Genomic DNA, 23670 nt, shown 5'->3' with positions numbered 1-23670 from the left:
CTACTCTCACTCATCTCCCAGACATCCGACTTAAACTGAATGTGAATGAGGCCTTGCTAGTTAACCACCAATGCACCATATTGCAAGTTGCTAGTTACCAACTCAAACATATTTCAGTATTTTAGAATACTGTGCGAAAATATTTGTGTTAACAAACCATAAATACAATTCTGCAAATAAGACAAATACATGAAGAATTTCTAAGTCAAGCTACAAGTATCAGTGAAGGAGTTCACAAAGCTAAAATAGAAACAGATTTATCATCGTCCCAAAGTTAATTGCAAATGTTCTGAATTTCATCTGGATATCCAAGCTTCCTCAGAGCAGTGCAGTTAATTGCCTCAGTTAGCATTCTGCTGTTTCTGCATACTAATCCACTAAAAGCCAAAGTTTCTGTGATTGTGACCGACTGTTGGTTTACAATGTGACAGCATTAAAACATCGCCATTGTTGCTTCTGATACAATCATCGGAAACAGCTATAAATATCTCGGAATACATTCTCAAAGGAAACTGGCAGAAATTCAACTTTTTGGGGGGAGGGGAGGGAGGTTGAAAATATTATTTTTTTACTTGCACAGAACGCTACAATTTTGTTTGTATCTAATATTTTATAATTAAATCCTTAACTTATACTTACATTAGTTTCAGTCATTTGTATCTAGAGTTTGAAATTTACCATCAAAACAAAGTTAAAAGATTAGACATTGTCTGGTAATTTCAAAACGAGTTGCAAAGATGTTCAGCTTCGAACGTGCCTCAAAATAGTCTTTCTGCTCTTTCACATCATTTTAATATCTGATCTAATTTTATACTTCGAATGAATAATCAAGACAGTTACACTACTTTACATTATTATTGTACTTTAAATACAAATATGTTAATCCATATTGATGCAGTTTGCAAAACATGTAATAGGAAAAGTAATGTTAACTAAAAGTGATATAACCCATGTCGGTGCAAATTACTTTAGATTCACATTTTTGCAGGTCTGCATTTTGTGCTCCAAGCATTAGTGAAGGAAATATTCTCACTTTTTATCTTCCAGAATCTGAAGGCAGGTATAGCACATGTTTAAAACCTTACAACTGGTTTAATTCGAATGACAAACTAAACATCTCCTGTACAGTTGACGATGTTAAAACTCACTCTTTTAGCAAAAGTAGCACTAAACTGTCCAAGTGTCGATAGTTAACACTTGAACCCACTGAAAATTAAATCAAATCTTCCCAACTACATTTCATAAAGAACCCTTACACAGTGCAGGCATCTTCAGTTCATCAATCTGATATAGGATTCAACTTGATCCCAAAAGATGAGTAGGCAACATTCTAACCCATGGTGCCACCTCTGACATTTTTAATTGCTGACCCTGAATTTTAATATGGTCCCTTGAGTTTTTCCAGACATTTTGTGGCTATAACATCTCTCCAATGAAATTATTGAATCTATATTTTGTACATGTGTTCACAGATGGTACTAACAATGCCCACATGCTGGTAACGGGGAAAGAAGCACATAAAAAGTTACCCACCAGTGTGAAACCATCTGTGTAGAAACATGCTGGTTCAGTTTAAGAAAAAAAAATCAGTAGTGGAAGACCTTCTTGCTCTGGTGAAGCAAAAAAAAACGCATTGATAGCAGTTGTGGATAAGCCCACATCTAAGAAAATGAATAGTGCACATTTCATTAAAAGTGAGCTGTACAATAAAGAGACTAGAGTACAATAAACAGCATACTATTACAGAGACATGGCACTAGGCTCAGAGCTTTATGCGTTTAAAGATTGATTTCTGACAGGAGGGATAATTTTGGTTATCAAGTTGTATGGATGACAAGTAATCTGCCTTTTTTACAAGGAATAACTATCTTGCATCAGGCAGAGGATTTGTCTGGGTGAAATATACTGCCATTATGTAGATTCAGCACTATAAGAATTCACTCCTTGGACTTCTACCTCCATTTCAAAAACTTCCTGTTCATGGTCTCTTTTACAAGCCTGGATTTAAAGATTGCCTTTTTTGAGGTATGACAAATAAACACTATTCATATAAACATCAAAGAAGGGCAGTGTGACTCAATTTTTCTGCCTGCTCAAATGCATTTCATGTTGAAGTGGATCCAACAGTCCATTGATGTACCAGGGTAGAACATCTCCGGTGTTCCATTTTATTGCCAGTCACACTGTGCTACAAATACAATGAACATATAGGGATACATTTATTTCAAAATCCAAATGGTCAAAGGGTTCAACTCTGAGACAACGCTAATCACCACCCAAAAGGACTACATCAGATGCTGGGTGAGGGTTCTGAAGGGTTACATTAATCAACAGTTATAAAGTTATTTTGAAGGAACATGACATTTCCATCATCCTTAATAACAGGGAAAGACTTTGCTCCTTTGTTGGGAGTAATTAATGAATCTGTTCTATCCTTAATTTAAGTTGGTGAGCTTCAGCAATAGAAAAGTGATTTTGATCAAAGATCTTAATATAGAAATAAAGTGAGCAATTTTAGCCTACTTGCACCCAGCAATCAGCTATGGAACAAAAATTCATTTACTTTACAATGTACCTCCACAATGGAGTGAATTAGCACCCCATACACCCCCACAACCCCAAAATGTGCAGGTTAGGTGGATTGGCCACACTAAATTGCCCCTTAATTGGAACAAAAAGAATTGGGTACTCTAAACTTAGGAAAAAAACTAGCACCCGATATCGGTTCTGATGAAGCATCACACCCAAAACATGTGACCTTTATCTTTCAAATGTCGATTTTATGTTCCATTCCTATTACAATGAACAACAACATTCCATGTGTTTTCCTAATTACTTGCTTTTCCTATATACTGACTTTTCACGATTCATGTACCTGGACACAAAGATCCCTCTGTAGTAGTTTTCTGCATCTCTCCATTTAAATAATAGAAATATACAAAATGTAGGAGTAGGCCATTCGGCCTTTCGAGCTTGCAACACCATTCAATATGATCATGCAGATGCAGTATCCCACTCCAGCTTTCTCTCCATACCCCTTGATCCCTTTAGCCGCAAGGGCCACATCCTGGCCCCAACAACTTTCTGTGGTAGTGAATTCCACAAGTTCATAACTCTGAGAGAAGAAGTTCTTCCCCATCTCAGTCCTGTATAGGTTACGTTTTATTAGGCTGTGACCCCTAGTTCTGGACGTCCCCAAAATGGGGAACATTCTTCCTGCATCAAACCTGCCCAGTCCCATCAGGATTTTATATGTTTCTACGAGATCCCCCCTCATTCTTCCAAACTCCAGTGAGTGCAAGCCCAGTCGATCCAGTCTTTCTTCACATCACAGTCCTGTCATCCTGGGAATTAGTCTGGTGAACCTTCGCTGGACACCCTCACAAACAAGAATGTCCTTCCTCAAACTAGGAGACCAAAACTGCACACAATACTCAAGGTGTCTCACCAAGGCCCTGTAGAACTGCAGCAAGACATCCCTACTCCTATACTCAAATCCTCTCGCTATGAAGGCCAGCATGCCATTAGCTTTCCTCACCATCTGCTGTACCTGCATGCCAACCTTTAGCGACTGTTCCACCATGACACCCAGGTCTCATTGCACTTCCCATTTTCCTGAACTGCCACCATTCAAATAATAATCTGCCTTCCTGTTTTTGCCACCAAAGTGGATAACCTCACATTCACCCACATTATATTACATTTGCCAAGTATTTGCCCACTCAGCCAGCCTGTCCAAGTCATCCTGCAGCCTCTTTGCATCCTCCTCACTGCACACACTGCCACCCAGCATTGTGAACAGTTGGGGTCCCAGCATTGAACCCTGCGGTACCCCACTAGTCACATTCTGAAAAGGACCAGTTTATTCCCACTCTCTGCTTCTTGTCTGCCAACCAGTTTTCTATCCACACCACTACATTACCCCTCAATACCATGAGCTTTAATTTTGCTCACTAATCTCATGTGTTGGACCTTGTCAAAAGTATTTTGAAAGTCCAGATATACTCTCCTGGTCACATCCTTAAAAAATTCCAGAAGATTTGTAAAGCATGATTTGCCTTTAGTGAATCCAAGCTGACTTGGACCGCTCCTGCCCCCACTTTCCAAATGCTCAGTTGTTTCATCCTTAATAATTGACTCCAGCATTTTTCCCACCACCGATGTCAGGCTAACTGGTCGATAATTCCCCGTATTATCTCTCCCTCCTTTTTTAAAAAAGTGGAATTACATTAGCTACCCTCCAATCAATTGGAACTCTTCCAGAGTCTATAGAATGTTGGAAAATCACCATTGCATCCACTATTTCTAGGGCCACTTTCTTAAATACTCTGGGATGCAAAGCATCAGGCCCTGGGGACTTAACGGGTTTTTTCATAGAATTTACAGTGCAGAAGGAGGCCATTCGGCCCATCGAGTCTGCACCGGCTCTTGGAAAGAGTACCCTACCCAAGGTCAACACCTCCACCCTATCCCCATAACCCAGTAACCTCACCCAACACGAAGGGCAATTTTGGACACTAAGGACAATTTATCATGGCCAATCCACCTAACCTGCACATCTTTGGACTGTGGGAGGAAACCGGAGCACCCAGAGGAAACCCACGCACACACGGGGAGGATGTACAGACTCCGCACAGACAGTGACCCAAGCCGGAATCGAACCTGGGACCCTGGAGCTGTGAAGCACAATGCTACCGTGCTGCCCCTGGGTTTAATGGGTTTTAATCCCATTAATTTCCCCAATACAATTTTCTGACTAATAATGATTTCATTCAGTTCATTCTAGACCCACTGTCCCCTAGTATATCCGGAAAGCTATTTGTGTCCTCCTTAGGTGAAGTAATTGTTCAACTGCCATCTCTTTGTTGCCCATTATGGATTCACCTGATTCTACCTGTAAGGGACCGACATTTGTCTTCACCAGTCTTTTTCTCTTCACTTATCTATTGAAGCTTTTGCAGTCAGTTATTATGTTTTCTGCAAGCTTACTCTTTTATTCTATTGTCCCCTTGTGTATTAAACCCTTTTGTCCTCCTCTGCTGAACTTTAAATTTCTCCCAGTCCTCAGGCTTGCTGCTTTTTCTGGCCAATTTATATGCCTCCACTTTGGCTTTAACACTATTCCTAATTTCCCTGGTTCAGCCATCTTCCCTTTTACTCTTGCGCCAGACAGAGATGTACAATTGTTGAAGTTCATCCATGTGTTATTTAAATGTCTGCCATTGCCTATCTCCCGTCAACCCCTTATGTATATTTTGCCAGCTTATCCTAGTCAATGCACATCTCATACCATCAAAGTTAGCTTTCTTTAAGTTCAGGGTCCTAGTCTTAGACATAACTGTGCCACTCTCCATCTTAATGAATATTATGGTTACTCTTCCCTCAAGGATCTCGCACCACCATGTTGCTAATTAATCCTCTTTCATTGCACAATACCCAGTCTAGGATGGCCTGCTCTCCAATTGGTTCCTCGACATACTGGTCAAGAAAACCATCCCTTATACATTCCAGGAAATCCTCCTCTATCGCATTGCTATCAGTTTGATTAGCCCAATCAATATACAGATTGTACATAGAAATATGCAAATAGTACATGGCAACATACATAGAAAATACTCTGCTTTTTTATTTAATATATATTATATAAATATATATGTTTTATATTTATGTCTGTCGCATGAAATAACAATATACAAAAAGTTAAAATATTTCTTATGCAAGGATTAAAATGTTGCTTTCAATTAAAAATAAAATTACTATACTTCAAAAAAGTCAACAATGTTGATCAGTAACTTGAAATACAAACTTTGACATGATTATTGAATCTTATTTACTAAAAGTAACTTGGAATAAGAAACATATTTGCAAATGTTTGCTAATGAGAATTAAATGCAGATTGAAACTGGGACTGCAGTGCAAATCTAATCAAGCGGACTTAGCATAGCTTCATGAAAGGGAAATTCATGGGATCCTTTTTTAGGTTGGCAACTATTAACCAGTAGGGTTCCAAATGGATCACAACTGTTGGACTTGGGACATTATTTATTCATGATATGTTTACCCTCGCTACTAGCAGAATAATTTAAACTTTGATTCATTAATTTCTCCTCCGAGAAACCAGGATGATATTATTCAACATTTTGTTTCCTTTGTCTTCACAAAGCCAGAATGCAGGTAGGAATTGTGCTTGAATTTTGGTTCAGCAAAGTCCATTTTTAAAAATATGCAGACAGTAAAGTTTCATTAAAACAGTTTGTGGTCTCTTTCATGTCTTATGGACATGACACATCTAACAAATGTTTGAACACATTCCAGATAAGCCTTAAGGTTGCTTTCTAGTTGCCACATCAGTAAAAAATAAGGAATGAAATAAATGTGTGCAGCAACTTTTATTTTATTGGATGTCTGGAAAGATATTCCATTACAAAGATGGCCAGTTCTATTGATGTAAGAACAGAGATCTACTGAAATTTAACCTAGAAATGAAAGCACAAATGTATCATCTTTTGCACTGGCCCAGGCCTATCTGTGGATCTTGTACCTAACGTAGGAAACCAGATCCAAACATAGCATAGGCACACACTTTGGCTTAAGAATCTTGGCCTGAAAAAGTCTATCAATCTCAGATTTATAATTATTAATTAAGCTATGCTTCCTGTGCAAGAGTTTCCTATTTCTACAATTGTGTGATGAAGCTTTTCCTAACTTCTCTCCTGAATAACCTGATGCTGATTTTAAGGTTATTCTTTCCAAAATCCTAAAACCCTCAATCAAACCACCCGTGAAAATTGGATATTTTAGGGGATGCAAGCCATGGAATACAAGCCTAATTTATGTATCCGTTGAAATTCTGGTAATATCCGAGTAAATCTGCACTGCACTTCTTCTGTGGCCAATACATCAAAACTGTACACAGTATTCCAGGTATGATTGAACCAGGGCCTTTTATAGTTGTAGCTAAACACTCGCCCCTTAATTTGAGCCCACAGCTTATTCAGGTTAGCCCTTGTAAAATACTATATTTTAAGAAATTCAACCACTGCTCTCTCACTTAAACACAATACTTTACAGATTAACCATGAGAAAACGTGTGCTGCTTATTTGGTTACCGAGGGGAATGTACATCTCCGATTTAACGGGCAGCACGGTAGCATTGTGGATAGCACAATTGCTTCACAGCTCCAGGGTCCCAGGTTCAATTCCGGCTTGGGTCACTGTCTGTGCGGAGTCTGCACATCCTCCCTGTGTGCGCGTGGGTTTTCTCCGGGTGCTCCGGTTTCCTCCCACAGTCCAAAGATGTGCAGGTTAGGTGGATTGGCCATTATACATTGCCCTTAGTGTCCAAAATTGCCCTTAGTGTTGGGTGGGGTTGCTGGGTTATGGGGATAGGGTGGAGGTGTGGACCTTGGGTAGGGTGCTCTTTCCAAGAGCCGGTGCAGACTCGATGGGCCGAATGGCCTCCTTCTGCACTGTAAATTCTATGATCTATGATAACCAAGGAATTGCGACAGAAAGAACATCCAAAGACAACAAAAGTTAAGAGAACAGAGACCAAGGCATCGTTCAGAAGAATTTAAGGAAGAGTAAACAAAGTGTTCTGAGTTAAAGAGACAATTGCAGTAACCAGATTTAAAGGGGGGCAGCAGACTTCAGAGATAAATCAAATGCTTGGTGCTATTTTACTAGGGTCTAGGGGTTGAGAGTTAAGCAATTGCGAACAGTTTTTGTGGCAGTCAAGATAAAGTATATCCTAAAGGGGGTGGTGTATAATCCTGAACTGGATTCGCTGTTAAAATTGGAGTGAAGTTTTATTTGAGAGTCATTTATAAAACCTGGACTAGATTTCAGAATGCAAGCTGCTAAAGGGAAGCATTATGGAGACAGATTTTTTTGCAGTGTGTTGGGAGTGGAATTTGGAAACTTGTGACAATCATCTAGGGGAATTGTGAGGAAACATCCACAGACACTAACATGGGTTCAGAACGGAGTGTCTGTATTTGACCACAGTTAATATGTGCCGTAAAAGGACTTTGTGTGAATGAGGCTATCGTAGTTTAAGATGTACTTTGTAATCTGTGTCAATCTTAAAATCTGTGCACGTTTGTTAAGATAAGGGAGGAGTAAAGTAATATTGTATCATAATCCAATTTTTTCATGTTTAATAAAGATTTTTCTTGTTGTTAAACTAATCAATGGTCCTGTTGCTCTTTGTTCCTCCATGTTTTATTTTACAAAAGTAAAATGTTCCATTCTGGAATCTTCCCGCCCAGTTACATCAACTGGGATGGTAACTAAATTTCAATACCGACCCCTGGAGAGCATCACCACACACCTTCCTCCAGCTCAAAAAATATCCATTGACCATTATTCTTTGATTCCTATTACTCAGCCGAATTTGTACCCACGTTGCTACTATCCCTTTTATTCCATGGGCTATAACCTTTATCACAAGTCTGTTGCGTGGCACTGAATCAAATGTCTTCCGAAAGACATGTACACCACATCAATATCATTACCCTCATCGATCCTTTGTTAACTCAAAAAAAAACTAGCAAGTAAGTTAAATATGATTTCCTCTTTCGAAATCCAAGCTCGCTCGTACTAATCAGCCAGCATTTTTCCATGGAACTACTAAGTCTGTCCAAAATAATTGTTTCTAGAAACGTAGATATTTGACCCTCTTATTGTTACCTATATCAACAAATAAAATGATTAGCTGAGGTTCCTGTACAGATTGTTTCTGAGATGCTACCAGTCAAACTTTATTCCAATGCAATATATAGTCATTATCCTGACTCTATTATACATAAGTCAATAACTTACCTTCAATTACAGGAAGGCAAGTTATCTTCAATTTCAATTCGATGGGCCAAATGGCCTTCTTCTGCACCATGATCTATGATGAGCTTTAATTTTAATTAATGGCCACTTCTGTGGAAATTTGAGAAATGCCTTCTTGAAGTCCATATAACCTATACCCATAGATATTCCCCACCTTTTACTTTAGGCACTTCCTCAAAAAATTAAAGTACGCATGTTGGATATGACATACCCATTACAAATCCACGGTGGCTCTATCTAATCTGTCAAATTTCTCAAGTTCTCAGTCACTTTGTTCTTAAATACTGGGGTTACATTTATAATTTTCCGTTCGTATGGTCAGCTCCTGAAGTGAGCGCCTTCGAAGATTAATGTAAGAAATTGGAAGGTGTAGATCATTTGGCCACCTCACCTATTCAATACAATCATGGTTGGTCTTCAGCTTCAAATCCAGCTTCTCACCCATCTCTCCAATCCCTTGATTCTGAGACCAAAAATCTATCTTAGTCTTAAATATTCATAATGATACAGTAGATGGGGTTGGCAATGCCAAAGATTCACAACCCTTTGAGTGAATTTATCCTTGTTTTGGTCCAAAATGATTGACCTTTTATCCAGGCCCCATGTTCCAGATTCCCGAAGCAGGGGATGCAACCGCAGTCCACCTTGTCAAGCCCATTTCAGAATCTTATATGTTTCAATGAGATTAGTGTAGCCCAATTTACTCAGTCTCTTGCCATAGGGCATCATCCCAGGAGCCATCTAGTGAACCTTTGCTGTACTTCCAATGCAAGTATGTTGTGTTTTAAAGATGGAGACCAAAACTGCACACAGTACTCCAGGTGTGGTCTCACTATAGCGCTATACAATGGCTCCATGGTTTCCTTATTCTTGCACTCCAAACCCCTTACAATAAAAGCAGGCAAGCCAATTGTAACTAGAACTATGCACATGACATGACAAAAACATCTTGGGCGGAATTCAGTGGATACATTTCTAAGTTAATTTGAATTGGAACAGGAAATATAATGAGCAAAAGCAGAGTGGAGATGGGAGAGTAGGAGATGGAAATAGGGGAGATGCATCCTGCAGATAATTTGAGCCAAAGGTGTGTTGTTTTATCGCAAGCCCTGTGACTTATGGAGGGGCCTGTGATGGAAGAGCGGGGAAAAACATATGGTCAACAATTACTGCTCAGCTAGGAGAGCGTCCATAAAAAGAGGGGGTTGCTAGGGCAGCATAGCGGAGCAATGGTTAGCAATGCTGCCTCATAGCACAGAGGACCTGGGTTTGATACCAGCTGTCACTGTCCATGTGGAGTTTGCACATTCTCCCTGTGTCTGCGTAGGTCTCATCCCCACAACCCGAAGATGTGCAGGGTTGGTGGACTGGCCACCTAAATTGTCCTTTAATTAGAAAAAAAGAAGAGGGAAACATTCTTCCCAACAACTATACAGTTTGTACAGATTTTCCTCCTTTTCACCGCCTTCACTCCCCACCCCCACGCGATGAACAGCTCCTCAAACACGGTCACAAACATCCCCCACCTTTTCTTGAACTCCCCTGCTGAGCCCCTTAACTCATACTTTATCTTCTCTAACCGCAGGAAGTCATACAGGTCACCCAACCATGCTGCTACCCCCCGGTGACGATACCAACCTCCACTCCAGCAAAATTCGTCGCCGTGCAATCAGAGAGGCGAAGGCCAAGGCATCGCCCTTCCTCCTCTCCATGAGCTCCGGCTTCTCTGAAACCCCAAATATCGCCACCAAAGGGTCCAGGTCCACTCCCTCTTCCACTATCCTGGCTAAGACCGCGAACACTCCCACCCAGAATCTTCCCAATTTTTCACAACCCCAAAACATGTGCGCATGATTCGCTGGCCCTCGCCCACACCCACACCTCTCACACTCATCTTCTACCCCCTGAAAGAACCCACTCATTCTCGCCCGAGTCATATGCACCCTGTGCACCACTTTGAACTGTATCAGGCTCCTCCTTGCACAAGAGGAGGTCCCGTTTACCCTTCGCAGTGCCTCACTCCATACTCACCAATGGATCTCCATTCCCAACTCTGCTTCCCATTTCTCCTTGATCTTCACCACCCGCTCGCCTCCCTGCTCCCCCAGCCACTTATATATATCCCCAATTCTTCCCTCCCCTTCCACATCCGGAGGCAGCAGTCGCTCCAGCAGGGTATATCCCAGCAATCTAGGGAATCTCTTCCAGATTTTTCGTGCAAAGTCCCTAGCTCCTCCAGACTGGCAAACCTTTCCTTCAAATACAAGTCCCTCACCTTGACCAATCCCACTTCCCTCCACCTCCTGTATACACTATCCATCCCCCCCCCGGCTCAAACCCATGATTCTCGCACAGCAGCGTTAGCACCGACATCCCTTCCACCCTAAAATGCCTCCTCAGCTGATTCCACATATCTTCACCTTGGACTGCACCACTGGGCTCTCTGAATACCTAACGGGAGCCATTGGCAATGCTGCCGTCACCATAGCCCTCAAACTAGACCCCTTACAAGATTCCTCCTTCATCCTAACCCACTCTACTCCTTCTCCTTCCCACCACTGTTGCAACTTGTCCACATCCGCCGCCCAAGTGAAGCAGGTTTGGCAACGCCAACCCCCCCCCCCTGTTGCCTCTGCAGCAGGGTCCTCCCCACCCTCGGCACCTTCCCCGCCCATACAAAGTCAGAGATGATTGTGTCCACTTTCCGAAAAATGACCTTTGGTATAAAGATCGGGAGAGTCTGAAAGATAAACAAGAACCTCGGCAGAATATTCATTTTCACCACTTGGACCCTCCCCGCCAACGTTAAATGCAGTGTATCCCACCTCTTAAGATCCACCCTGCCCTCCTCCAACAGCTTCGTTAAGTTCCACTTATGGTGCCCCGTCCATTCCCTCGCTACCTGAATCCCCAAGTACCTAAACCTATCTCTCGCTACCATAAATAGCATCCCCCCTAAATTAGCCCGCTGTGCCAGCTCATTCACCGGGAATACCTCACTTTTCCCTACATTCAGCTTGTATCCCGAGAACCCTCCAAACCTCCCCAACAGGCCCATAATCCTTCCGATATTCTCCAATGGATCCGAAACACACAACAGGAGGTCATCCGCATAGAGCGACACCCGATGCTCACTCTGTCCCTTCATTATCCCCTGCCTCTCTGCCGACCCCGAGAGCCATCGCCAACGGCTCTATGGCCAGCGCAAATAGCAGCGGCGACAGCGGGCACCCTTGCCTCGTACCCCTGTGTAAGTCAAAGCTTCGTGAGCTCATATCCTTCATCCCCACCCTCGCTCTTGGCACCACATACAGCAACCGCATCCATGCCACAAATCTCGGCCCAAACCCAAACCTTCCCAAAACTTCGAACAAGTACTGCCACTCCACCCGATCAAATGCTTTCTCCGCGTCCATGGACACCACCATCTTCGGTACCAGAGCTCTCAACGGTTTCATCACCACATTCAACAGCCGTCTTATGTTACTCGCGAGCTGCCTGCCCTTCACGAAGCCTGTTTAATCTTCTGCAACCACCCCCGGGACACAATCCTCCATCCTCCCCGCCAACAACTTAGCCAATACTTTCACATTTGTGTTCAATAGGATATGGGTCTATACGACCGACATTCCACCGGATCCTTCTTAGTGTGATTACTGGCTGCTTCATCGTCTCCGGCAACTCCGCCTTCTCCAAAAGAACAAAGAAATGTACAGCACAGGAGCAGGCCCTTCGGCCCTCCAAGCCCGTGCCGACCATGCTGCCCGACTAAACTACAATCTTCTACACTTTCTTGGTCCGTATCCCTCTATTCCCATCCTATTCATGTATTTATCAAGATGCCCCTTAAATGTCACTAGCGTCCCTGCTTCCTCCACCTCTTCTGGTAGCGAGTTCCAGGCACCCACTACCCTCTGTGTAAAAAACATGCCTTGTACATCTACTCTAAACCTTGCCCCTCTCACCTTAAACCTATGCCCCCTAGTAATTGACCCCTCGACCCTGGGGAAAAGCCTCTGACTATCCACTCTGTCTATGCCCCTCATAAACCTCTATCAGGTCGCCCCTCAACCTCCGTCGTTCCAGTGAGAACAAACAGAGTTTATTCAACCGCTCCTCATAGCTAATGCCCTCCATACCAGGCAACATTCTGGTAAATCTCTTCGGCACCCTCTCTAAAGCCTCCACATCCTTCTGGTAGTGTGGCGGCCAGAATTGAACACTATACTCCAAGTGTGGCCTAACTAAGGTTCTATACAGCTGCAACATGACTTGCCAATTCTTAAACTCAATGCCCCGGCCAATGAAGGCAAGCATGCCATATGCCTTCTTGACAACCTTCTTCACCTGTGTTGCCCTTTCAGTGACCTGTGGACCTGTACTCCTAGATCTCTCTGACTTTCAATACTCTTGAGGGTTCTACCATTCACTGTATATTCCCTACCTGCATGAGACCTTCCAAAATGCATTACCTCACATTTGTCCGGATTAAACTCCATCTGCCATCTCTCCGCCCAAGCCTCCAAACAATCTAAATCCTGCTGTATCCTCTGACAGTCCTCATCGCTATCCGCAATTCCACCAACCTTTGTGTCGCCTGCAAACTTACTAATCAGACCAGTTACATTTTCCTCCAAATCCTATCAGGCTGCATCACAGCCTGGTATGGCAACTGCTCGGCCCAGGACCGCAAGAAACTTCAGAGAGTCGTGAACACCGCCCAGTCCATCACACGAACCTGCCTCCCATCCATTGACTCCATCTACACCTCCTGCTGCCTGGGGAAAGCGGGCAGTATAATCAAAGATCCCTCCCACCCGGCTTACTCACTCTTCCAACTTCTTCCATCGGGCAAGAGATACAGAAGTCTGAGAACTTGCACAAAGAGACTCAAAAACAGCTTCTTCCCCACTGTCACCAGACTCCTAAATGACCCTCTTATGGACTGACTTCATTAACACTACACCCTGTACGCTTCATCCGATGCCAGTGCTTATGTAGTTACATTGTGTCTGATGTGTTGCCCTATTATGTATTTTCTTTTATTCCCTTTTCTTCTCATGTACTTAATGATCTGTTGAGCTGCTCGCAGAAAAATACTTTTCACTGTACCTCGGTACACGTGACAATAAACAAATCCAATCCAATCCAAATCATTTATATATACTACAAAGGTCCCAGCACTGATTCCTGCGGAACACCACTGGTCACAGCCCTCCAATTAGAAAAGCATCCTTCCATTGCTACTCTCTGCCTTCTATGACCTAGTCAGTTCTGTATCCACCTTGCCAGCTCACCCCTGATCCCGTGTGACTTCACCTTTTGTACTAGTCTACCATGAGGGACCTTGTCAAGGGCCTTACTGAAGTCCATATAGACAACATCCACTGCCCTACCTGCATCAATCATCTTTGTGACCTCCCCGAAAAACTCTATCAAGTTAGTGAGACACGACCTCCCCTTCACAAAACCATGCTGCCTCTCACTAATACGTCCATTTGCTTCCAAATGGGAGCAGATCCTGTCTCGAAGAATTCTCTCCAGTAATTTCCCTACCACTGAAGTAAGGCTCACCGGCCTGTAGTTCCCTGGATTATCCTTGCTACCCTTCTTAAACAGAGGAACAACATTGGCTATTCTCCAGTCCTCCGGGACATCACCTGAAGACAGTGAGGATCCAAAGATTTCTGTCAAGGCCTCAGCAATTTCGTCTCCAGCCTCCTTCAGTATTGTGGGGTACATCCCATAAGGTCCTGGGGACTTATCTACCTTAATATTTTTTAAGACGCCCAACACCTCGGCTATCTACACCCCCTTCTCCAGACTCAACATCTACCAATTCCTTCTCTTTGGTGAATACTGATGCAAAGTATTCATTTAGTACCTCGCCCATTTCCTCTGGCTCCACAAATAGATTCCCTTGCCTATCCTTCAGTGGGCCAACCCTTTCCCTGGCTACCCTCTTGCTTTTTATGTACGTGTAAAAAGCCTTGGGATTTTCCTTAACCCTATTTGCCAATGACTTTTCGTGACCCCTTCTAGCCCTCCTGATTCCTTGCTTAAGTTCCTTCCTACTGACTTCCGGGTGCGGCTATGCAGACCTAGGTCGCATATTTGGCAGCTCCTGCTTGGAACGGACTTTTGGGCTCTTTTACAGGGCCCCCACGGCATTTGTTTGACATTTCCCGGTGTGGGAAGAAGGCTGCAATATTCCCCTGACAGTGTCCCCCAGGAAGGGTATGTCTCTGGGTTGCCAGACACGGCAGAAACAGTAAAAGATTTGGCTGCAACTGCAGGATAAACAGGGCCTCTTCCAGCATGCAGGCGGGGGAAGGGCAAGCTTAAAGCTGCAAGCTGACCTGAGGGCCTGTATCAAAGGTGAATTCTAGCAGCAGAGGGAAGAACTGTGAAAAGACCTCATCAAGGCCACTGAAGGGACTTCCGGTTGTGGTGATGCCTAGCCACCCGCAGGATTCGGCGGCTCCAGCTCCGACGGACCTTCGGGCTCTTTTAAGAGCCCCAACGGGGAATTTTTTGACGACGCAACCCGGTGTGGGGTGTGTGAGAAGGGAGTCCCCCCCAAACGAAGGAGGAAAAAACCAGCGGCGGCGGCTGCAGCGCGAGGAATCGTCGACCAAAGGGTCAGAAAGAGAGAAGTACAAGATGGCGGCGGAGAAAGCGCAGGCGACATGGGGGCCTGAGCAGGATGAAATTGTGAGACAGTGCGTGGAGCTGCTGAAGAGGGAGGTGCTGACCCCGTTGCTACAGGCAATTGAGGGGCTCAAGGAGACATTAAAGACCCAGGAGACAGAGCTCCGTGTGGTGGAGCAGAAGGTGACAGATATTGAGGACGAGATCCTGGGCCTGGCGGTTAAGACACAGACGCACGAGGCACTTCATAAAAAGTGTACTGAAAGGATCGAAGCCCTAGAAAATGGAGCGCGAAGGAAGAACCTTCGGATACTGGGTCTCCCTGAGGGTGTGGAAGGAGTGGACTGTGGAGCGTACGCAAGTACGATGCTGAGCTCACTGATGGGTGCTGAGGCCCCTACGGGCCCCTTGGAGGTGGAGTGGGCAAATAGGATTCCGGCGAGAAGACCAAAAGCGGGAGAACCACCCAGGGCGATAATCGTGCGATTTTACCCCCTTAAGGATAGAGAAGAGGTCCTGAGATGGGCTAAAAAGGTGCGGAGTAGCAGATGGGAGAATGCAGTGGTACGGGTATACCAGGATTGGAGTGCGGAGGTGGCGAGAAGGAGGGCGAGCTTCAACCGAGCCAAAGAGGTGTTGCATAAAAGGAAGGTGAAGTTCGGGATGCTGCAGCCGGCAAGACTATGGGTCACGTATCAGGAGAGACACCATTATTTCGAGACGGCGGAGGAAGCATGGACCTTCATCAAAGAAGAGAAATTGGATCGGAACTGAGGGACTGATGCTGCAGGAAATGTTATTGTTAATGTTATGGTTGAAGTTAATTGAGAAGTAAATTGGGAAGGGGGGAGACATTGGGGAAATGTGGGCGCCGGTGAGGGGGAAAAGACGGGACAATAGTTGGAGAATGGGGAGGGGGAGGGGGAGGGGAAAGTGAGATGCGCCATAAGAGGCGGGTCAGGTAAAGGGATGTTCCCGCGCCAGAAAGAATAAGGCGGGAAGACAGGCGCAAGGCGGATGGGAGTTCCCCACACGGGGGGGGGTCGAGGAGTGAGCAGGAGTAGCCGGGGTCAGTTGAAGTCAGCTGACTTACAGAAGTAATATGGGGGGAGCAATCATGCTAGAAAGAGATCTAGCGGGGAGGGGGGGGGAGGGAGGGGGAGGGGGGGGAGGGAGGGGGAGGGGGGGGGGGGAGGGGGAGGGGGGGGGGGAGGGAGGGGGAGGGGGGGGGGAACAACTGGGTTGCTGCTGCAGAAATCCAAAAGGAAATGGCTAAAGAGTGGGTGGGCGGGGATGGTGTGCGACGCTGGGGGAGCGAGCGGGAGCGCGGAGGCGGGATATGGGACTGGCCTAGAGAAGGTAATGGCTAGTCGACACGGGAGGGGGGCAGGTAGCCCCCTAGTGAGGCTGTTCACGTGGAACGTGAGAGGCCTGAACGGACCGATAAAAAGGGCCCGAGTGCTCGCGCATTTGAAAGGACTAAGGGCAGACGTGGTTATGCTCCAAGAGACGCACCTAAAGGTGGCGGACCAAGTTAGGCTAAGGAAAGGATGGGTGGGACAGGTGTTCCATTCAGGACTGGACGCAAAGAATAGAGGGGTGGCCATTTTGGTGGGGAAACGGGTAGCATTTGAAGCAAAGAACATCGTAGCAGATAGCGGAGGTAGATATGTAATGGTGAGTGGCAGGCTGGAGGGAATGGAGGTCGTGTTGGTTAATGTGTATGCCCCAAACTGGGACGATGCGGGATTTATGAGACGGATGCTGGGGAGTATACCGGACCTGGAGGTAGGAAACTTGATTTTAGGAGGGGACTTTAATACGGTGCTGGACCCGGGGCTAGATAGATCCAGCTCAAGGACCGGAAGAAGGCCGGCAGCGGCCAAGGTACTTAAGGGGTTTATGGACCAAATGGGGGGAGTGGATCCATGGCGATTTCTTAGACCTACGGCTAGGGAGTTTTCCTTCTTCTCCCATGTCCATAAAGTGTACTCCCGGATAGATTTTTTTGTTTTGGGAAGGTCGTTGATCTCTAGGGTGGAAGAAGCTGAGTACTCAGCCATAGCGGTTTCGGATCATGCCCCACATTGGGTGGACCTGGAATTAGGAGAAGAAAGGGAGCAGAGAACACTCTGGCAATTAGATGTGGGACTGATGGCGGATGAGGGAGTGTGTGCAAGAGTGCGGGGGTGTATTGAGAGATACCTGGAGGTCAATGACGACGGCGAGGTCCCTGTGGGAGTGGTATGGGAAGCACTAAAAGCGGTGGTCAGAGGAGAGCTGATCTCCATTGGGGCCCACAAAAGGAAAACAGAGGCCAAGGAAAGGGAAAGATTACTGGGAGAGATTTTAAGGGTGGATAGGGAATTTGCAGAGACCCCGGAGGAGGAATTGTACAGGGAGAGGAGACGACTCCAGACGGAATTTGACCTTCTGACCACCAGAAAGACGGAGGTACTGTGGAGGAAGGCACAGGGGAGGAGGTATGAATATGGGGAAAAGGCTAGTCGCCTGTTGGCTCATCAATTGCGAAAGAGGGCAGCAGCGAGGGAGATAGGAGGAATTAGAGACAAAAGGGGAGACACGGTGCGAAGGGCAGGAAAGATGAATGAGGTGTTCAAGACCTTCTATGAGGAACTGTATAGGTCTCAGCCCCCAGAGGGAGAGGAGGGGATGCGGCAGTTCCTGGACCAATTGAGGTTCCCGAAAGTGGAGGAGCGGGGGGTGGTAGGCCTGGGGGCACCGATTGGGGTGGACGAGGTTATTAAGGGACTGGGAAGCATGCAAGCAGGGAAGGCCCCAGGACCAGACGGGTTCCCGGTGGAGTATTACAGAAAATATGTGGACCTGATGGCCCCGTTGATGGTGAGGACGTTCAATGAGGCCAGGAAAGGGGGGACTCTACCCCCGACGATGTCGGAGGCGACGATATCGCTAATTTTGAAGAGAGACAAAGATCCGTTGCAGTGCGGGTCCTATAGACCCATTTCATTATTGAACGTGGACGCCAAATTGTTGGCAAAGGTACTGGCATCGAGGATAGAGGACTGTGTCCCGGGGGTGGTGCACGAAGACCAGACAGGGTTCGTAAAAGGGAGACAACTGAATGTTAACGTGCGACGACTATTAGGGATGATAATGATGCCCCCAGTGGAGGGGGAGGCAGAGATAGTGGCGGCAATGGACGCAGAGAAGGCATTTGATAGGGTGGAGTGGGAGTATTTATGGGAAGTGTTAAGGAGGTTTGGGAACGGGTTTATTAGCTGGGTTAGACTTCTTTATGGGGCTCCAACGGCAAGCGTAGTTACAGGTCGACATAGATCGGAGTATTTCCGACTATATAGGGGAACAAGACAGGGATGCCCGCTGTCTCCATTGTTATTCGCGTTGGCAATTGAACCTCTGGCCATGGCGTTGAGAGACTCCAGGAAATGGAGAGGGGTGATTAGAGGGGGAGAAGAACACCGAGTCTCGTTATACACGGATGACCTATTGTTATACGTGTCGGACCCAGCGGGGGGGGATGATAGAGGTTATGCAAATTTTGAGGGGGTTCGGGGATTTCTCGGGGTATAGGCTAAACATGGGGAAGAATGAATTATTTGTGATACATCCAGGGGACCAGAGTAGAGAGATAGAAGGCTTGCCTCTAAGGAAAGTGGAAAGAAACTTCCGATACCTGGGGATTCAGATCGCTAGGAGCTGGGGAACCTTGCACAGACTTAATCTGACACGGTTGGTAGAACAAATGGAGGAGGACTTCAAGAGGTGGGACATGCAGCCTCTATCGCTGGCGGGCAGGGTGCAAGCAATTAAGATGATGGTCCTCCCGAGGTTCTTATTTGTATTTCAATGTCTCCCTATACTAATCACCAAGACCTTTTTTAATAAAATAGACAGGAGCATCACGAGCTTCGTGTGGGCAGGGAGCAAGATTGAGCAGGTTCTTTGGAGTGGAGGACAAATGTGGGAGGTGTGGCGGGAGCCCGGCAAACCACGCACATATGTTTTGGGCGTGCCCGGCACTGGAAGGGTATTGGAAGGGAGTGACGGGAGTGATTTCGCAGGTGGTGAAGGCCCAGGTCAAACCAGGCTGGGGGTTAGCTCTATTTGGAGTTGCGGAAGAGCCGGGAGTGCAGGAGGCGAAAGAGGCCGACGTTGTGGCCTTTGCGTCCCGAGTAGCCCGGCGCAGGATCCTACTCATGTGGAAGGAGGCGAAACCCCCCGGACTGGAGGCCTGGGTAAATGATATGGTGGGGTTCATTAAACTGGAGCAGATAAAGTTTGCCCTGAGAGGATCGGCTCAAGGGTTCACCAGGCGGTGGCAGCCATTTCTCGACTACCTAGAGGGAAGACAGATGACCAGCAGCAGCAACCCAGGGGGAAGGGGGGGGGGGGGGGTTAGTTTAGTTTAGGTCAAAGATAAAGGGGTTTTGTTACTTGTGTATTGTTAAAAATTTCTGTATTGTTATTGTTGCGTTTGCTTTGTAAGAGGGGAAAATTGTTGTTTGGGAAAAAATTTCAATAAAACATATTTAAAAAAAAAAAAGTTCCTTCCTACTTTCCTTATATTCCACACAGGCTTCGTCTGTTCCCAGCCTTTTAGCCCCGACAAATGCCTCCTTTTTCTTTTTGACGAGGCCTACAATATCTCTCGTTATCCAAGGTTCCCGAAAATTGCCGTATTTATCCTTCTTCCTCACAGGAACATGCCGGTCCTGAATTTCTTTCAACTGACACTTGAAAGCCTCCCACATGTCAGATGTTGATTTGCCCTCAACATCCGCCCCCAATCTAGGTTCTTCAGTTCCCGCCTAATATTGTTATAATTAGCCTTTCCCCCAATTTAGCACATTCATCCTAGGACCACTCTTCTCCTTATCCACCAGCACTTTAAAACTTACTGAATTGTGGTCACTGTTCCCGAAATGCTCCCCTACTGAAACTTCTACCACCTGGCCGGGCTCATTCCCCAATACCAGGCCCAGTACCGCCCCTTCCCTAGTTGGACTGTCTACATATTGTTTTAAGAAGCCCTCCTGGATGCTCCTTACAAACTCTGCCCCGTCTAAGCCCCTGGCACTAAGTGAGTCCCAGTCAATATTGGGGAAGTTGAAGTATCCCATCACCACAACCCTGGTGTTTTTACTCTTTTCCAAAATCTGTCTACCTATCTGCTCCTCTATCTCCCGCTGGCTGTTGGGAGGCCTGTAGTAAACTCCCAACATTGTGACTGCACCCATCTTATTCCTGATCTCTACCCATATAGCCTCACTGCCCTCTGAGGTGTCCTCCCGTAGTACAGCAGTGATATCCTCCCTAACCAGTAGCGCAACTCCGCCACCCCTTTTACATCCCCCTCTATCCCGCCTGAAACATCTAAATCCTGGAACGTTTAGCTGCCAATCCTGCCCTTCCCTCAACCAGGTCTCTGTAATGGCAACATCATAGTTCCAAGTACTAATCCAAGCTCTAAGTTCATCTGCCTTACCCGTAATACTTCTTGCATTAAAACATATGCACTTCAGGCCACCAGACCCGCTGTGTTCAGCAACTTCTCCCTGTCTGCTCTGCCTCAGAGCCACACTGTCCCTATTCCCTAGTTCTCCCTCAATGCTCTCACCTTCTGACCTATTGCTCCCGTGCCCACCCCCCGCCATACTAGTTTAGACCTTCCCGTGTGACAGTAGCAAACCTCGCGGCCAGGATATTTATGCCTCTCCAGTTTAGATGCAACCCGTCCTTCTTATCTAGGTCACACCTGCCCCGGAAGAGCTCCCAGTGGTCCAGATAACGGAAACCCTCCCTCCTACACCAGCTGTTTAGCCACGTGTTTAGCTGCTCTATCTTCCTATTTCTAGCCTCACTGGCACGTGGCACAGGGAGTAATCCCGAGATTACAACCCTAGGGGTCCTGTCTTTTAACTTTCTGCCTAGCTCCCTGAACTCCTGCTGCAGGACCTCATGCCCCTTCCTGCCTATGTCGTTAGTACCACTATGTACAACGACCTCTGCCTGTTTGCCCTCCCCCTTCAGGATGCACTCTACCCGTTCAGAGACATCCTGGACCCTGGCACCAGGGAGGCAACATACCACCCTGGAGTCTCACGTCCACAGAAGCGCCTATCTGTGCCCCTGACTATAGAGTCCCCTATTACTATTGCTCTTCTGCGCATTGACCCTCCCTTCTGAACATCAGAGCCAGCCGTGGTGCCAGTGCTTCATTAAATGCCCCCAACAGATGTGGTGCCAGGTCCACTGCAAATTCCTTATAAACTTCTGCCGGGTACCCGTCTGGCCCAGCATAATGCCCGCCGACACCTCCCCATTCTGATTGAACTTCACATAATCCCTAATCGCCAACCGCTCCTGATCACAAAAACCTCCATCCACCAACAACCCAGAGTCAAACCTCCACCCCGGCCTCTGCTCTCTTCCTGTACTGAACCGAATATCCAGCCAGTGGGGTGCATGGTCAGAGATAACTATCCCCGCAAACTCTGCCCCCTCCACCCCAACCAAAATCTCCGACTCACTACAAAGTAATCAATCCTCGAATACACCTTAAAGAAGGAATACTCCCTTCCCCCTGGTTTCTGAAAGCGCCATGGATCCACCATACCCATCCTCTCCATAAACCCCCCCCCATCTCTTTTGCCATTCGTACCCTACCCAAAGACGTGGGGCTCGATCTATCCACCCTCAGCTCCAGGACACAGTTAAAATCTCCTCCCATGATCAACTGGTACGTGGTGAAATCCCGGATTGCTGCCAGCAACCCCCTCATAAAACCCACATCATCCCAATTTGGGACATACACATTTACCAACACTACTGGTGCCCCTTCCAATACCCCACTCACAATCACATATCTCCCACTCGGATCCCTCATCTCCTTCGCACTCACAAATCCATTTTTTTGCTCATTAAACCAGGGGCTGGTTTAGCACACAGGGCTAAATAGCTGACTTTTAAAGCAGTCCAAGGCAAGCCAGCAGCACGGTTCAATTCCCGTACCAGCCTCCCCAAACAGGTGCCGGAATGTGGCAACTAGGGGCTTTTCACAGTAACTTCATTTGAAGCCTACTTGTGACAATAAGCGATTTTCATTTCATTTCATTTCATTTCATTTTCAAAATCGCCACACCCCTCGATTTCGAATCAAACCCCGAGTGAAAAACCTGCCCAAATCACCCCTTCCTTAACCTAACCTGGTCCTTCACACAGAGGCGTGTCTCCTGCAAAAAGACCACCACCCGCTTTCAAGCTCCTGAGGTGCGCGCACACCCGCGACCTTTTAACCGGCCCATTCAGTCCCCAGACGTTCCACGTTATCACCCTTACCGAAGGATTGCGCCTTCAATCCCCTCTACCGTCCATCATCTTCCCCACTTAACTCCTGCCCCTTTAATTCCACTCTGTACCTAGCCCATCCCAGATGGCCCCTTTCTTCGCCCTTGTCCATGTCATCTCTCACCCCCTGCAGCGTCGCAGCCCCCCCCCCCCCCAGCACAACCTCAGCAGCCATTAAAATTGTTGCTTTTTTTATTCGTTCATGGGATTTTGGCCTTACTAGCTAGACCAGCATTTATTGTCCATCTCTAACTGCACTTGAGAAGGTGGTGGTGAGTTGCCTTCTTGAACCGCTGCAGTCCCTGTGGTGTTTGCACATCCACATTGCTTTTGGGGAGGGAATTCTAGGACTTTGACCTAGCGCCAGTGAAGGATCAGCGATATATTTCCGAGTCAGAACGGTGAGTGACTTGGTGGGGAATTTCCAGATGGTGGGGTTCCCATGTATCTGTTGCTCGTCTTTTTAGATTGTAGCAGTCGAGGGTTAAGAAGGTACTGTCAGACTTCCAGTTGCGGCTATGCGTAGCTAAGCCGCACGATTCGGCAGCTCCCGCTACTACGGACTTTCGGGCTTGTCAGAGCCCCAACGGAATTTTTTTCGAAGACAACCCGTGGGGAAGGGAAGAGAGAGGTCCCCCTCCAACTTTTAAGGACCGGACCAGGAGTGAAACGGCCAGAAAAGCGGCATTGGAGCAGCGGGAGAAGCAAGGGAAAAAAACAAAATGGCGGCGACCGGGGACAAAGCGGAGTGCGGGCCGGAGCTGCAGGAGTTCATCAAGCGCTGCTTCGAGGAGCTGCGGACGGAGATGCTGGCGCCTATGCTTT

The 23670-nt window shown here is 46.5% G+C and overlaps 1 protein-coding gene across 7 annotated transcripts in view; it reads right to left on the bottom strand.

Moving 5' to 3' along the window:
• The window catches only part of LOC140391794 (cytoplasmic protein NCK2), a 121257-nt gene that overhangs the window by 25783 nt on the left and 71804 nt on the right, over positions 1 to 23670 (bottom strand). Inside the window, exon 2 of one of the 7 annotated variants that reach the window (XM_072476674.1) lies at positions 1534 to 1610. The exons of the other annotated variants lie outside the window; for them this stretch is intronic. Within the exon in view, the coding sequence (XP_072332775.1) occupies positions 1534 to 1561 (28 nt within the window). The 5' untranslated portion in view covers positions 1562 to 1610. The remainder of the gene's footprint in view (positions 1 to 1533; positions 1611 to 23670) is intronic. 7 annotated transcript variants of the gene reach the window in all.

The sequence above is a fragment of the Scyliorhinus torazame genome, chromosome 15, assembly GCF_047496885.1.
Source record: "Scyliorhinus torazame isolate Kashiwa2021f chromosome 15, sScyTor2.1, whole genome shotgun sequence".
In the NCBI taxonomy this organism is placed as follows: Eukaryota; Metazoa; Chordata; class Chondrichthyes; order Carcharhiniformes; family Scyliorhinidae; genus Scyliorhinus; species Scyliorhinus torazame.
Note: the sequence above shows the minus strand (reverse complement) of the source record. Positions and strands in the feature narration are given on the sequence as shown.